The following is a 16,590-nucleotide window of genomic DNA, read 5'->3' as shown; positions in this document are numbered from 1 at the left end:
ACAGAGACTGCGCCATGCTCCCCTCTGGACCACAGTGCATGGGACGTAAGAAGTGCTCACCAAATGCTTGCTGGAAGAATTGACAATGGCGCGCTCTCGCGTGCTTACATGCACATAAACGCATACATGTATGGAGACAGAATCCCAGTGAAGGCAGTCTTAGAAGCCCCATTTCTAAACCTTTTTTCCCCAAAATTATTGTTTTAACTAGGGTAACACTGTTTAAAAATACAATGTATTTTTCTCTCTTGCATGTCCTTACATACATTTAACCTCCCCCTTACTCTGTCAGAAGCATCTACTTGCCTCAGGGAAGATCAGGATAGTTTTAGTAGCAGGCAGAGAGAAAGCGTCCATGTTCAGCTGTTGACAGCCTGGACAGGAATTTTTTTAGTGTGCAGCTTGAATTCTCGACACATTCTTGAGGTGTAGGAATCAACACATCAAGCTCCAAAATGGGTGTACTTGACCACAGAGATCATTCTAAACCAAAGGTAAAGAATACTCAACATGCCACATTAGGGAGATCCTTGCTACAAGAGAAGGAGAAGAAGCTTTCTCCCTCAAGCATCAGGAGAATGTGGCAAAAATTCAGTCTAGGAGATGGGACACCAGGGTCCCAGCTTCCTCCTATCTACCACCTCAAGGCCCAACCAGGGTTTGGGGTGAAGGGGGCAGCTTTAGAATATAATATCTCAATAGGTGTGAAGGCACCTGAGAACCCTAAGGCCACTCCTGAGGACGCTGCAGGCCTCTAGGTCAACAGCTGCCATTCAGTCCCATACCTGATCCACACGGTGTGGAGGTGACGGGGTGAAAACACAGCACTGGCCAAGTGGGTATCTAGTTAGGCAAGCCAGGTGTAGAGGTTCTGTCTTTTCATAGTTGGCACTGAGTAAGCTGGGGATCTATATCTTTCTTCATCCCCTGATGATGGTACTCAGAGATGCTTAGAGAGCCACGGACTAGGCAGAGGCCTGGGGTCAGGACTAGGAGGCTGCCATGTGCAGGAACTTTGACCCCATAGGCAAATAGTCAAGACATGAATGTTAGTGCTGGGTATCAGCACAATACCCCAGAAAGCAAGACACCAGTACAGGGATCAGATCAGACCAGACCAGCCCCCATGAAGCAAAGATCAGGGGAATCCAACCATCATGCCATGGCTCCAAGCACCCCTCTCCCCCTGCCCCCGCCACTATCACCACAAGTTCACAGGTGCACCTCTACACACCGAGACCCAGAGAAGTGGGAAAACAGAAGAAAATCGCAGTAAATGAGAAATTTACCGGAAAGAAACAGTCATCCAAAAAGACCAATCAGGGGGGAGAAAAAACAAACACATGACATACTATAAACTAGCCAAGTTGGGGTGGAGGGAGATTAGCTCCACATTAGAAAATTTTTAAAGCTACATTTTCTTTGCACGTCTGGGAGATAAAGAGTGTGCAACTGAGCTGCAGTGTCACCCATCAGAGAGAAACCCACAGCCATTCTGGGCAGTCAGATGAACCACCCTTCCACTCTCACACACGTCTCTTTTCCAAAAGCAAATGGAACGTATCATGAAACATTTCACTCCATCTCTAGTGCTACCAATTTCCTACCAGACATGAAAAAATGTACAGCCTCAAACGCGGTATGGCTGTCACTCCCAACCGAGCACCCTAGCTCAGCTTTCAACCACACTCAAAACTAAGGGAGACCCCAGAGAAAGGCAGCAAACAAAAACCATTTTCACTGAGTCAGCAATTTTATTTGTCCAAAGAATTTTCCTTCTATTATCTCACTTTATCTCATACTACTCCTATGATGTATGGCAGGGCAAGTATGTTTACCTCTTTCTTCAGATGAGGAAAGACAGGTTCCATCTGTAAAAACAGACATTTTAACTGGTTTAGCCAAGTCACAGAGATAATTAGTGTGGGCAGAATTGGAAACCGAGGTCTCCCAAATCACATCGTTGAATTCTTCTAGCCAAACACAGACTATGGCTTTTGCACACACAACCTAAAGCACTTCCATACCTGTGGTATTGGAATTAACTTTCACTCAAACCCACAAAACACATGTGGCTTTTTTTGGCTAATTGTGACTGCAAATCTGGCTCCTAAGTCACTTAAAGGCATACAACAAAAAAAGCCAAGAATGGCCTCTACCATTTATTTAAATGTCATTAATAAAAGCATCTGTAAACATTGAACAGAAAATTAGGCTCCAGAGAACAGGACTGGCTGTTCTCCCTCCCTCCTGAGGATAAAAGCAGAAGAAACATCCTGATCCTACGGCTGTCTCACAGTCACCTTTGAAAATGATCAAATAATGGGTGACCCTTCTTGCTACTTTTTGGGCCAAATAATGTCCCAGAACAAACATTGGTCCTCAGAAAAGCTGGTTTATAAATGTCCATCATTAGGAGAATGGCTAAATAAAATGTGGCACATCCACACAACAGAATGTAACACAACTCTTCAAACAAATGAGGTGGAACATATGCAGACATGGAAAAATGTCCATGATTATAAAGTGATAAAAACAAATTGCAGAATAACAGGTATAGCATAATTCTCTTTTTTGTTAAAATATGAAAGAAAGCTATGCATTTGTATAAACACATATTTGTATATGTAACAAGTATATACGTCCATTGAATTTATCTTAACATCAGGGAAAAGGAGGGAAAAAGAGCATTCACTTTTAACCATAGATCCTGTACTTCCATTTTGTGTAACTATTTCTTACAACAGTAAGTATCAATGCCTTTAGCCCTCCAGACAACCAACAAATCCTCTTTCTTCTTACGTTACCCCATGTAAAGGGTACTGGCTTATGAATGACTCACGTTGCTCAATAGATACGTGTATACTGATATAACATACATTTAAATTAACTGGGGAAAATGGTTTCATTTAGGAAAAAGTCTAAATGTCTAAATAAATGTTCTATGAAGTATAAGAAAATCAAATCTCTCTAAATGAAACATTATTTACCACTTACTTAAATTATCTTTTAGCTTATAGACAATAAACACATATTAAATGAATCAATGAATGAGTGAAATTCCCTTTCTGATTGACTTCCAATTAGCCATTTTTTCCTATACTAGTCTCCCCCTAACCCAACAAGAGCATAAACTCTTCAGGAACAAGGACCATTTGTTACCCACCTTTAGCAGCCCCCTTAGTATCTGGCATAATACTGGGCACACTGCAGACACTCAGTCAATATTGGTTAGTTGGTCCATTTGAATGTTTGAACTTCCCTATGTGGATTTTTGCAAAAGGGTGCTTCTTTAGTTTTCCAGTGCTTATGGAATATTTGTAAACAAGCAATAAAAGGGATCCCCTCTAATTAATCCAGAATAAACAAGAGTTTTTCGCTATATTTCACACGGTAAATATTGATTTCACAGGTCTTTTTGTTTGAGATACAACTGCCTGTCCACACACACACAAAAAAGATTCATCTCCTTAACATAATGTTTAATTATAAAACTCCCAATGACCTACACACCAATAAATAGCTCTCTAAAAAAAAAAAGTCAAGGCAACAAATACTAATCAAGCAAGTATCTGCAAGGCACAAAATTGAGTGTTGAGAAAAAGACAGACAATTTCAAAGCAAAAGGTACAGCCTACTTGGGGAAACCAGACATGACCATTTTCCAAGGTAGGGCTTCCAAAATGTCTTGGAGCCATCAATGTTGAGTAAAGTTCTGGTAAGAGACTAGTGTCCAAACAAGTCTGGTGCACACCTCACCTCCACCTTGGACCTCTCATCCAAGTCACCAAATAAGGACTCAAGAATCCTCTGTTTTCACCTCTACTCCAGAGGCTGCAGGGCTGAACAAGATGCAGAAGTCTGAACACCTAGCCCACTCTGAACTCAACTAGACAGATCAGTCTTTAATGCAATTCTCATTCATTCTCCAGAGAATGGATCCAATCCGTCTCCTCTCTTTGCAGGATCTCAGCACCCCTCAGTCCTTCAGATGACCTTGGTTCCCAATCCCAGAGAAGACTGAGGTCAGTTTTCTTAATGAGCTTAATAAGGGCTCTACCATCTGACCTGTACACGTGACCTGAAAACCACCTGGTCTTTTCCCATAGCCACAGATGAAGAAGTACCCCTCCATCCCAGAGATAACCTCTTTGCCTGGGAATTCTCATCCTTTGCTGACTTTTGAAGAAACTGGTGCCCATTCTGGTACCCCACCCCCACACATACCACCTTCTATCACCTTCAGTGTCTACCACTACCTCCTCCCATGATTTTTTCAAACACTCAAAGATTTTTCTCTCTCTTTAAAAAACAAAACAAAACTTCACTGGACCTAATAACCTTTAAAAAAATTTATTGAAGTATAATTTGCATGCATAAAATTGCACATAAGTCTACAACTCACTGAAAGTGCACAAACAGATCTCACCTATCATCAAGAAACAAAAGAGTGCCAGTACTCCCAAAATACCCCTTCAATTACCATCGTATTAGTCTCCTTACTTTTATTACTAAACCTCTTCAACAGTGGTCTATTTTCGTTTTCATCACCTCCTCATCTATTTCAGCATAAGCATCCCCTCTTCAGTGAATCCTCGCCACACGCATGCAGGTGAGGTTGTTGATCTTTCATTATGTTCTCAATGTACAGCATGCAATCCTTTGTTTGTGTGTCAGGCAACCCCACCAGACTGTTACTCTCCATGTGGGAAAGATGATTTCTAACTTGCTGGTGTAGCCCCAGTGCCTGGCACTTATTAGGTTCACAGCTGGTGTTTGATACTTGAATGAATGAATGCAAGCATGAATGAAGAGATCCACTCACTTAAATCTAGTGTTCGCTGAAATTGATCAGTCTTTGTCCAGTTCTCATCAAAAGTAATCATGATATTTAGCTGTCAAAACTCAATGGCTAGGACCATGAAGAACGACTAAAAAATTATACTGTTCCAATAGTTGGTTAAGCATTCTCTTTATATCCAAGTATTTGAGGCTGTTATGTGCCAGTGGACTGGGATACAGAGAAGAGACAACATCTTGCACCCACCCTACAAATTAAAGCTGTGACATCACTCCCATTGGCACTCTGTCCTCCCATGGCCACAGACCCAACATGGAGTCCTGCCAATCTTTTCCCCTAACTGCTCCTAGAGATACTCCTCCCTCTCTCCACAATCTCCTTTCCAGGAGAATAAGAAGTCAGAGACAGGAAACCCCCAGGAGCCCCAGACCCCTCCTCCAGTCCCCTTTTGTCACATCCAATTAACCATCTGCCAGTCTCCTGGGTCTCCCTCTAGGCCCACTGTCCAGCTGCCAACTGAACACTGTGTTTCCCCACCCCCATTCCCCATAGATGCCCATTGTCCCCAGGCTGCAGGGTAAGAGTGTAAAAGGCAAGGGGTGTAGGCACATTCCCAGATCCTGTCTGCCATACCCTGGAATAACTGTAACTGCAAGCTTAAAAATCACATCCCTACCTAACTATGCACAAGTAAGGGAGGAAGGGAGGAAAGATGGAGAGGGTATCGCAGGGGAGGGGAGTGGAGAGGAGGAAGCAAGCTACTGAAGCATAATTTTCATGATTTGGAAAATCTAACTAGTAATATTATTATATATATAATATAGTTTTACTAGTAATATTATATGTAGTCATATTCTATTACTAGTAATATAATCCCATTTCTATTACTATTTACAATATGAATATAACTATCACAATCTATAACTACCAAATCAAGTGATCCTGATAGGTAAGATTTTTTTTTACCCATTTTACTCACGAGGAAACTGAAGCTCAGAGAGGCTGTACCTTGCACAAGGTCACACAGCTAGTAAGTTCAAGTTCTAAGACTATGATTCTGAAACTGAGCCATACCTAAGGAAACTCCCACCTCCTCCTGCTCTCGGAAATATAAACCCAGTCCCCCACAGCCCACCTTCTGGTAACAGGAACCCCTGGATTCCTACTTCCATCCCCTAGAGGGCCATATAAGATGCCTCACTTGATGACAGTTCTTGGGTTTGCCCCTAAAATGAGAGCTGAAGGGAGTACTTTGGGGCCAAAGGAATGGGTGTGCTCATTGGCATCTTTCGTCTGTTGTGAAGGGTTTCTCTTCATGGAGAAAAATGGGGAAAAGGCTCCTCCATGACCCCTAGTCTGCTTCCTCTTTCTTCTAGAACCTCTAGAGGTATGTCCATCCCTCACAGAGACAGTACCCGATGGCCAGGCATGACCTCTCCTCAGGAGGCTGCCCCTACACCTTCTTGTCTGAGTCCTCCTCCTTCTGTCGTGTCCTCACTCACCCTCCACCCCACCCCCAACTTGCCTTTCTGACTCACACTCTGTAGGAAGTGATTCTGCAGACCCCTCTACAGCCTGAAGCAAATCCCACCTCAGCCTGCAAAAGGAAGCCTCTAGCACTTCTAAAAGGATTGCTATTTTGGGACCTCCCGGCCTTGCTTTCTAGCTTCTCTGTCCAAGGGGCCTTCTAGAGCCACACCAACCCAGCTCACCCATTTCACAGCTGCCTTCACCTTGAACTATCCGCCCCAAGCACAGGACCACAAGCCCCTGAGTCTCCAAGCCAGCTGATGCTCCCTGTGCTGGGGCTGTTGACCAAGCACATTGTGCCCTCAGCAGAGCTGTTGGCCAGCCTACTACTTTACTGAAGTCCGCCTTCCCCTAGTCTCCTCCTCTGGCCAAGGCTCACCCCCCAGCTACCTTGAGATCCACCCTTACAGGCTCATCCAGGATCTACTTCCTTCAACTGCTCCTCTTTTCTAAATATTCATTCCCTTCCCCAAGCCTGCCTTCTCCCTCCTCCCCACCCGTAGGTATTCACAGATCTTCCCTACCTAAAAAAATCCTCCCCTCAACTCTGCTACCCATCTCCAGCTACCTTATTATTTTTAACCTTCCCTTCACAGCCAAACCTTTCCAAAGAATCATCTATATGCACTCCCACCACTTCCTCCCCACCTACTCACTCCCCATTTCCCTTGAAATTTGAATTCCACCTCCCATACACAAGTGAAACTTATTTCAAAGGTTACCAGTGATCTCCCAGTTTCCAGAACCCACAGGGTTTGCTCAGTCCCCCTCTCCCTCAACCCCTCTGCAGCATTAGACCCTATTGATGACCGGACTGTTTCCAAGCCCTGCTCTCCTGGTTCTCCTCCAGCCCTTCACTTGAGTCTACAGCTCTGTCCTTGGCCCTCTGCCCTTAAGTCTCTATATGCTTTTCATTTATTATCTCATCTATTCTGATAGCTCCAGCCACAACTTCTTACGGATATCTCCCAAATCTATATTTCAGTCTCTGGCCTCCCTCCAAAGCTCCAGACTCCCTCCGCTATCTGCCTACTGAATCAACACCTCCCTAAGCTATTTCACTGACACCTGAAAAGCAACACGTCCCAAAGTAAATTCCCAAATCCTGCCTCTCCTCCTGCCTCCCCACAGCTGCTCCTCTTCTTCCTTAACTCCTAATTTTCATTTAGGGTTGGAGTAATCTTTGAGTCCTGACTCTCCCCTAACACCTCTACATCCAAGTTACCAAGTCCTATAGACGCTACATCCACGACCTCCCTCGTATCCATCCCCTCCTCCCCATTTCCACTGTGCCATCTCAAGTTCAGGCCCTCCTAACCTATCCCAGTGGTCTCCCAATCCAACCCTGGCTAGCAGTTCCTCCCCCATTCCAACTGACCCTCTGTAGGGCTGCCAGATTTATCTTCCTCATCATGTCACCACCCCATTCAGAAACTTTTAGTGGCTCCTGAAAGCTAACTGCAGAAAGACCAAACTCCTTGGCCTGCCATTCAAAGCCCTTGATTATCTAGGAGTCCAATAAAGGTTTAATAAATGAAGCAGTCAATCAACTTGGTCCCTACCCCCTTCTGATTTTTATCTCCCATTGATCCTCCACCTGAATCCTCTAAGTCACACAAACTGGACCACTTACTGCCCCCAAATAGGCCATGGATGGTCGTGCCTTTTTCTAACACTGTTCCGATAGCTTCCGTCTTCCCCATCCAAATCCTACCCATCCTTCAGGTCTCAGCTCGAGAAGCAGCTACTTCCTTGAGAACACAGTTCATTTGCCACTTTTCACTCTCCTTGTTTATCCCTCATATCTGTGTTTTCTAGCTAATAACCAGCTCCCTTCTAATAATGCCATGGGACAGAAGGGGAAGAGACGAAGCTAATTCTCCAACAGTTTCTTCTTTACTCCCCTGTATTAATTCCTCTGTTCTCCCAGCAATTCCTTCTGTTCCCTCACTCCTCAGCAGACACGATTTCAAGCCGCTCTATTGATCCAACAGTCCAGTGGCTGCCAATCATTTCCTAGTTATTTTGCTGCCAGTCATTCACACTCAAAGGCGTGGCAGGAGGAGTCTGAACTGCACGAAGACAGCGAAGGAGCGGGAAGGGCCTGATTCATTGCACCCACCTGAGGCTCAGTGGAAGCAGGAACCCCATTCTCGCTGGGCTCCTCCAGATGGCATGGGGCCATGTGGGCCAGGGTCTGGGGAACTGGCATTTATATACTTTTGTGGAGGAGGAGAGAACAGGAGTGCCCTGATTTGTTGTAAGGAGGATGCCCCATCCAGTCCCCTTGGGAAACCAAATTGAGAAGGACTGAAAAATGTCCCATGAAGGTCAGATTAAATAAAATAATACTTGTCAGAGGTGGTACTTAGAGTAATAGAATGTTTGATTTGGAAGGAACTATCTACACATATTTGGATAGAATTGTACAACTTATAAAGACCTTTCACACACGGTATCTTATTTGAGTCTCTCAACAGCCCTATAAGGAAACTGGGTGCTGGGGCGCACTGTCCTCATCTTACACAGATGTTACTCACTTGCCCAAGTCATGCAGATAAGTAGAGAGCAAAGGGGAGGGTTCACCTCCTGCTCTCTTGCCTGACATTTTTGGCCTCTTTCACAGGCTTTTTCTCCCTTTCCCACCCCTTAAATTCAAGTGCTCCCTGAGGTGGGTATTGTAATTATATTCATTTTCCTTCCTGATCTATATTCTTTCTTGCAATGATTTTATACATTCTCAGAGCACAGTATACATGGCTGCACTAGGAACTTGATAAATATTTGTCAAACAAATGATTAAATTAATGAATGAAAAAGAGCTGAGGCCCAGACCCTAGCCTTCTGATTCCACCCAGGCTCCTGCACACCATCGTGACGCCTCTCCAGTACCCCTGCCACCCCGTGTCAAAAACCCTGCACAGTACCCCTTCTGGAGATCCCCTCAGCCTCTGTGCCATCACATTCACTTAATAATAAAAACAACAGGAACGGCTAGTATTTCTTGTGCTCCTAATGTGGGTCAGAAACCACTAGATGCTTTTTACACATGTTTTTTCCTATTTAATCCTCTCAACCTGTGAAACAAGCACCCTTGGTCCCATTTTGCAGAAGACTGAGGATAACATAGGTTATATAATTTACCCAAGATTCTGCCCCTGGTTAGTGCTGAGCCTATCTGATCCAAAGCCCATGATCTTCTGGCTATAACCAGGGTTTCTCAGCCTCAGCACCACTGACATTTGGAGGCTGAAGAATTCTTGTCCTGTGCATTATAAGATGTTTAGCAGCACCCTAGACCTCTACCCACTAGATGCCAGTACAACCCCCTCCCTGAGTTGACAACCCCCAAAAATGTCTCCAGACATTGCCAAATGTTTCTTGGAGGACAAAACTGCCTCCCGTTGAGAACCACTAGACTATACCATGCTGCCCATCGCCAGAAGTAAACTACCAAGTTCCAGAACCGAAAAGAATTTGGAAAAGTAAAAGTGTTCATTCTCCAACGTCTAAAAAGGACCTCTAGTTCACCTGTTCTAGTGTTTTATTGACACCGACAGTCAGGAATATTTTTTGTCATTTCTCACCTAATTTCTTTCTGTAGCTTCAGTTTATTCCAACACCTCACCCATCCCCAAGGGATTATCAAATACAATTGGACAGAATGTGCCAATAATTGAGTTCTTGATGATTAGTGGCCCAAGGATAAAGCAAAGCCCCCCAAATATTATGGAGGTGTACCTAAATGTTGTTGATATGTTCCTAAATATATTAATGTAGTAATAGCCTTCCCTCTTCAGAACAACAAAGTCCTCTCAATACTCCATCAAAAGTTCTTGGGAAATGGCGTGGCCAAAAGCCCAAATTATGATGGGTTTAAGTGGAGGAGAATCAAGAAGGAATGGTAAATATTGAATTGTGTCATGTTTACATTCTGAAGCATCAAACGCAACATCAAAAAGAGATGTTTTCTTTTGCTGCAAAAGAGAGCTCAGGAGGTAAAAGACTCTACCCCTTTTAGGGTGCCTGGCAATGCCCAGACAGGGTGATATTTACTCAAAAAACTGCACACCAACATAGGTTGTTATTCCAAGTCAGATCTGGACCTGACAATGACCAGTTCTCTGTCTAGGTGGGATGGGGTTTTTATGAGAGAAAAATCTAAAGAGTTGTACACTGAATACCAATATATCACCACCTAAATTCAGCAACTGCTTATATTTTGCTGTGTTTGCTTTATCTATACAGGGGGGAGACAGCTTGTTTTGGTTTGGTTTTGGTGAATCACAAGCTTTTTAAAAGATCTTTTAAAGAACAAATCACTTCATTGTATGAAAAGGATAAAAACAATACAATACCTCTGATGAAGTGAGACAATGAGTATAGACAAGTGAGTGTTTAAGGAATTCAGAGGAGAGAGTTGGTCTTGTGAGCTATGAAAGCTTCCAGAAGAACGTGGTGTTAAAGTCTTGAAGAATAAGTTGTATTTGTAGAGTAGGGGCGAAGGGGTGGATGATTCAAAGGGAACATGAGTCAAAGTGCCCTTGGACGGTGAGAAGAGCAGGCTGGCTCTGAGGTGTGAAGGACAGACTTGACCCTGAAGGCACTAGAAAGTCACTGTAGGTTCATAAACCAGGTGTGACGAAAGTAGTTCAATCTCCTTTAGGAAGTGCAATCTGCCTGCAGATGCCAATTGGAGTGGGGGTGAGAGAGCAGAGTCCAAGGGCCAAGAATAAAGGCTAGTGAGTCCATGAGCACCATAATGGGTCTCCTGGCCTAGGGCAGAGGCCCTGAGGATGAACAGCATGGGCTCACTATGAAAGATAATAGAGTTTGTTAGAAGACTGAGATTCCTCAGAAACAATAGCAAGGTGCTAAATACCATGACTAGGAAAGGGAAGGTGTCACTTATAGGATTAAGGAAGACAAGAGGAGAAGCTAGTTTAGGGACTTGGAAAGACAGAGTTGAGTTTGAGGCTGACCAAGGTCCAAGTAACAGCAAACAGTCCAGTTAAAAATGTCTGGACTCACAATACCAAAGCTCAACAGAAAAAAGATATTTCCACATCAATCTCATTAAATTTATCCTCTGAATTTTCTTCCTTTGAGTCTTATAGAAGGAGGTTTCTCCTCTGCTCACCAAAGTCAAGATTTTACTTTCGCTAGGGAACCTCCACTTGTCTCACCTCTTCAGGTATCTAACTCAAAAATCAACCAAGCATCTTCAGTTCTTCCTGCCCACAATCTCTCTCCCTTCCACATCCAAACCTGTTCTGACTCTCTGACCAAAAAATGAAAACCCCTTTTCTTGGTACTAACATGCCATCTGACTAGCACCCAAACTCTTTTTCCTTTCACTGGTAAACTCTGCAAGTAATTGATTCCTACCCACCACCCCAAATCCCTACTCTGAATGCCTCTTCTAATACTGTGCTCCCAAGAGCTCATAGTGGCTTTCTTTTTATCACATCCAGTGACACTTACCCGGCACTCCTCTTATTCAACCTGTCTGCAGCCTGTCATCACATCAGAACCCACGTTGACTCCCTGGGGTCTCCAGGATCAAGTCTCCTTTGCTGCCACTTCCTAAACAAGGGTTTCTCCTCCAAATTCTAACTTTAGCCCTCTCCTCTTCCCTCCACCCCCTCCCCCTGAGGGCTGATGCATTCACAGCTTCAGCTGCAGTGAGCCTTGATTCAGGAGGCTTCCAAGGCCACAATGCCAGCCCTAACCTCCCACCTGTGCTCCTGTCTGGAGTCCCATATCTCCCACAAACCAACTCCACCTGGATGCTCCTCAATCACCTCTAATTTTCCACATTCAAAGCTAACAGCATTATCTGCCCTGCAAAACCAGCTCCTGTCCTCAACCAGAGTGCTTCAGTCAGGACACTGTTGGTCCTCTATGCTTTTAACCCAGCTACTTCCATTATTCTCGAGGGCTTAATTTTCTTTCTCCCCTACAACTAGTCTGCCAACAAATACCCACATTTCTGCCTTGGACAATGTCTCTCAGAGTGGTCCCTGAGTCCCCGTCCTTTCTGCCACCAACCCAGACCAAGCCCCTCTCCCTCAGTTCCAGATCACTTTTGCATTTGGATCCTTTCTCTCTCTCTCCACTTCATCTATCATATGACCCCCAGATTAACCTTTCCAAATACCACTTTCTTCAGGACATGCCCTTGCTCAGGAACCTAAAGTGACTCCCTATCAGTCCTGAATCAGATCCAATCTCCTCTCTTGGGCTCCCAAGAGTCTCCCTATCTGGCCTTGCCCTACTTACCCAACCCTGTTTCCCATTCCTCCCTACCCTACACCTTCTACCCAGTCTTCCCAGTATCCTCAATGTCAATGCCTCAACCTCCCCGACCTTTTGCCCATGATTCTCTTCCCACCCTCCATCTCCCCTTCAAAGGCTACCCTCAGTTCCACTCCTCTGTAGTTCTGCCAACTTTTTATCTTAGAGCACCATAATGTTCAGCAAGTAATTAATCTCTAATTGAGCAGTAATTGTCAATCTTCTTTTAAAAGCTCTTGGAGGGTAGAAACCAATCTGAATATTTCTTTTGTATCCCATAGCACCCTGGACAGCAGAAGGGTCCTAGTAGAAGCTGAAAAGCCCTTGTTGGTTTTCTATTCCAATTGATTTCTATTCCCAGTTCTGAGCTCCCATATTTCCCCTCCTCTGCCTCATAGCCATGATCAATAAAATTACTGTGACACACTTTTCCAGGCGTGGATCAGAGAATTCCCAGAAAGACAACACAGAATACACCAATCTATAAGAATAATGGTGGGGACAGGGGGTGTGCATGGGTGTTTCTTTCTGTCCGTGTACATGTATGGATGTAGGATTTGGGGAATGTCAAAAGAACTGAAATACCAAAATAATCAGAAGAGGACAAGTAAAGAACCAAAATGACAGAATAATTCGAAACATGCCTAATTAGAGGCACAGTATGCCAGGGTTTTGACAAAGCAATTGCCAGTCTGGTCTTTGTGTATGCAAAATTTTCCACCAGAAAGTAGGGGGTAACCCTGGCACTAGGGACTTTGAAAATGTGTTTGAAGCTTTCTCAACTGTTCAACTAAATAAATTTATAATCTGTCCAGCCTACCAGGTGTAGTGTTATGTTCCATAAACATGGGGACTCAGAAGGGAGACGGTTAAGAAATATGGCCTTTTCCAGGTTTAAGAATCCCCAGCAAAAGCCCAGGCTAGAGACTGGAAGGGGGTAAGATCAAGAAGCAGAGCACAGAGGACCACTCAGGGTGGGTGGTGGTCCTAGACCCTACCACGAACAGTCTGCACCCCCTCTTACAACTTGTTACAGGTCGTCAGTCATTTGCAGCCTTATGCGCTGAAGATTTCACCCTTCTCTGATTCAAAGTGCACATCAGACCTAGGCCCCCCTCAACAAGGCTGCCTGAGGAGGAAGAATATCCCCAACAGGATTCCATAGGAGACGGACTCAGTCTGCTATTTACTCTGTGATTTGAGCCAGGGCTAGACAATGTAAGCCCCATGTTGTGTTTTGAAAGGCCCTGGGAAAAGTAACACATTGGACCATTATAGGCCATTAACACCATTAACACTGTGTGAATTCATTTGTCAGAAATTAGCAAGCCTCCAGAAACTGAAATCTGCTCCAAGGGCCTGGGACAGAGAATAGACAGGATCTAGTGTTTGGATGGTAGAAAAGGGGAAGGAGGAGTGGATGCCAAAAGATAAAAGTGGGTCCAGAAAAGGAAGGTGGGAAAGCTCACACTTCAAGAGTTTTCCCCAGAGCTAAGAAAAGGCAGAGTTTTGTGCCAGATGGGAGGCAAAGGGTGGATGGTAGGGGTGTCAATGAAGACGTCCTGGTGAATGTTTCCAGGTAACACTTAGCCCCCAGAACCTCTCCCCTAGATAATAAACTAAGGTTATCAGGTCAGGCAGCTCTTTAGAATTCATGCTTTGGTTCCTGGGCTGTGTGAGTGTACGAAAGTGTGTGTGTGTGTATGAGTGTGTGTGTGTGTGTGTGTGTGTGTGTGTGTGTAAGTGAGAGAGAGAGAGAGAGAGAGAGAGAGAGAGAGAGAGAGAGAGAGAGAAAGGGGGGATGGGGAAGGTGTATATTAGAATATACATCTGGGGAAAAGGAAGGAGGGAGGCGAGGCTGAGCCCTGAGAAGCAGGATAGGATAACAGAGGCTCCCTCTGCTTTCTCCAGGTCCTAGCATCAGCTCCTATCCTCCAGCTCTTTCCTCTTCAGACCAACTAGAAAATGAACATACGGGCTGACCAAGTCTTGACTTCTAAAGCCACAAGTCTCCTCAACAAAGCACCCCAACCCTTCCCTCAGATGACCTCCAGGGCAAGGCTATGAGGTTAGGAAACAGATGGGTGCACAGGGAATCTTCAAAGCCAACCTGCTCTTTGACCCCATCAGTTCACGTCCTCCTACCCAATTTACAGAACGAGGGGAGATGACCAGGGTCCCCATAACTTACTGGACTCTTTGGGAAAAAGATTCCAGACCACATGGTTCCAGACATGGAAGATGGGGAGCTCTACCTACAGGGTTGGTGGAAGCCACAGGTAAAGAGGAGATGGAGAAACCCTGGTCATCAGAGAAACAGGGCCACAGGTGGTGGTAGATGAGGGTGGTCGGTTCTGCTCTGGGAAAGGGGCTGTGTAGCCAAGGAACATGAGGAGCTATAGACCTGGGGGCTGGGAGGTGGCAGGGGCCGAAAACAGCCGTCAAGGCAGATCTGGGGGGTGGGGGTGGTTCTCTACATACCACAGGCAAGCAAAGATTCAGTGGGTGTGTATGAGGGGGACGCTAACTCACACTTCCAGGAATGAGTGACTCTTGTGAAAAGCTCATCCTTTTCCAGAACTGGAGAAGAGGAGGACAAGAAGGAGGTCCCAGGCGCCCACCGTCCTCCCTGCCGGGTCTGCCTCTCAAGTCTGAGACTCTGGCTCCCCACACGCACCAGGCACTACAGTCCTCGGTCCGCCCCGCTCCCGACTGTCAGTCTGCAGCCTGCGCGACTCCCGGTCCCCACTGTCCCTCTTTGCACATCGGGGCCGGGAGCCGCCGGCCGGAGAAGGGGTGCCGGCCCAGGGCGGCGGGAGCCGGGCTGACGGGCGCTGGGGGGAAGGGGGAGCCGAGGGAGGGGCGGGGGACGCCGGTAGCCGGAGCGGCGCACTGCAAAGTGATCCAACATCGCCCCATCCCCGCGCTCCGGGAGAAGGCGGCCCGAGGGGACCGCCTCTCGCCTCCCCAACACAGACTCCCGCAAGTGGGGTGAACGCCGAGGGGCGCAGAGCTCCCAGCCCCCACCCCTCCCCAAAATGCAACCCGCATTGCCATAACAACAAGAATCTCGGCCACTCCAGCCCCGGCGACGAGGGGGACTGCCCCCCAACACACACACCCCAGTAACAGCCCTCCTTCCCCAAACTTGTCCAAGACGCCGCATCCAGGGCAGCAGCCTCCCTCCCCAACCCCCCGCGCCCTGCCCAGCTTACCTGTCCGGAAAAAGGCGTCCACGTCCGAGTCAGCGGCTCCTCCTTCCTCCGCTGCCCCCTCCGGGGGGTTCATGACTGGGGGAGGGCGTCCGCGGGCAGCCGGGGGCCGGCGAAGCCCGGGGCCGAGGGCTGCTCGGCGCCCTGTGGGCGGAGGGCGCGGGGCGCAGCGGCCGCGGCCGCAGACCCGGAGGACACCGGGCTTCAAGGGCGGGCGGCCGGCCGGGGCGGCAGGGCTAGGACAGAGGACGCCGAGGCTCCCTCAGGCAGAGGCGCGCGGCGGGCTGGGGGCGCCTGCTGCCGGCTCCCCCATGGTCCCCCTTCCCCGGGGGCGCTGGCCGCCTGCTGTCTGGCCGGGGCCGGGGTACAAAATGCCTGGGCGCCCGCTCTCCCTCAGCAGCGGCAGCTGGCTCTCCTCCTCGCCCGTCTGCCTGTCTCTATTGTTCAGCCCTGCTAGTCTCTCCTCTTTATTTTTCCTCCTCCCTCCCACCCTCCCTGTCTCTCTACCTCCTCCCTCCCTCGCTCGACCGCCCGCTCGCTCTCAGCCTCCCTCCCTCGCTCGCTCTCTGGCTCCCCCTCTGGCTCCCTCCGCCGCCGCCGCCGCAGCCGCCTCACAACTCCTCCCCCGGCTCCCGCTCCTCCGTCCCAGCCAACAATGACCCGGGCAACGCCGAGCTCAACTAAAGCTCCGGCCCGGGCCGGGGGCTCGCCGCGGCTCCCCGGCGGCGCGGACGCCTCCCTCCCCCGCCT

General features: G+C 47.1%; 1 protein-coding gene across 5 annotated transcripts in view; it reads right to left on the bottom strand.

The window, feature by feature from the left end:
- LOC309806836 (kalirin) overlaps positions 1-16,304 on the bottom strand; it is a 465,266-nt gene extending 448,962 nt beyond the window's left edge. For all 5 annotated transcript variants that reach the window (XM_082625795.1, XM_082625796.1, XM_082625797.1 and 2 more), the window contains exon 1: positions 15,844-16,304. In XM_082625795.1, coding sequence (XP_082481921.1) covers positions 15,844-15,916 — 73 coding nt within the window. In that variant the 5' untranslated portion in view covers positions 15,917-16,304. The remainder of the gene's footprint in view (positions 1-15,843) is intronic.
- Between the last annotated feature and the right edge of the window lie 286 nt (positions 16,305-16,590).

This window comes from Mesoplodon mirus (genome assembly GCF_964341445.2).
Source record: "Mesoplodon mirus genome assembly, chromosome: 6".
NCBI classification, from domain to species: Eukaryota; Metazoa; Chordata; class Mammalia; order Artiodactyla; family Ziphiidae; genus Mesoplodon; species Mesoplodon mirus.
Note: the sequence above shows the minus strand (reverse complement) of the source record. Positions and strands in the feature narration are given on the sequence as shown.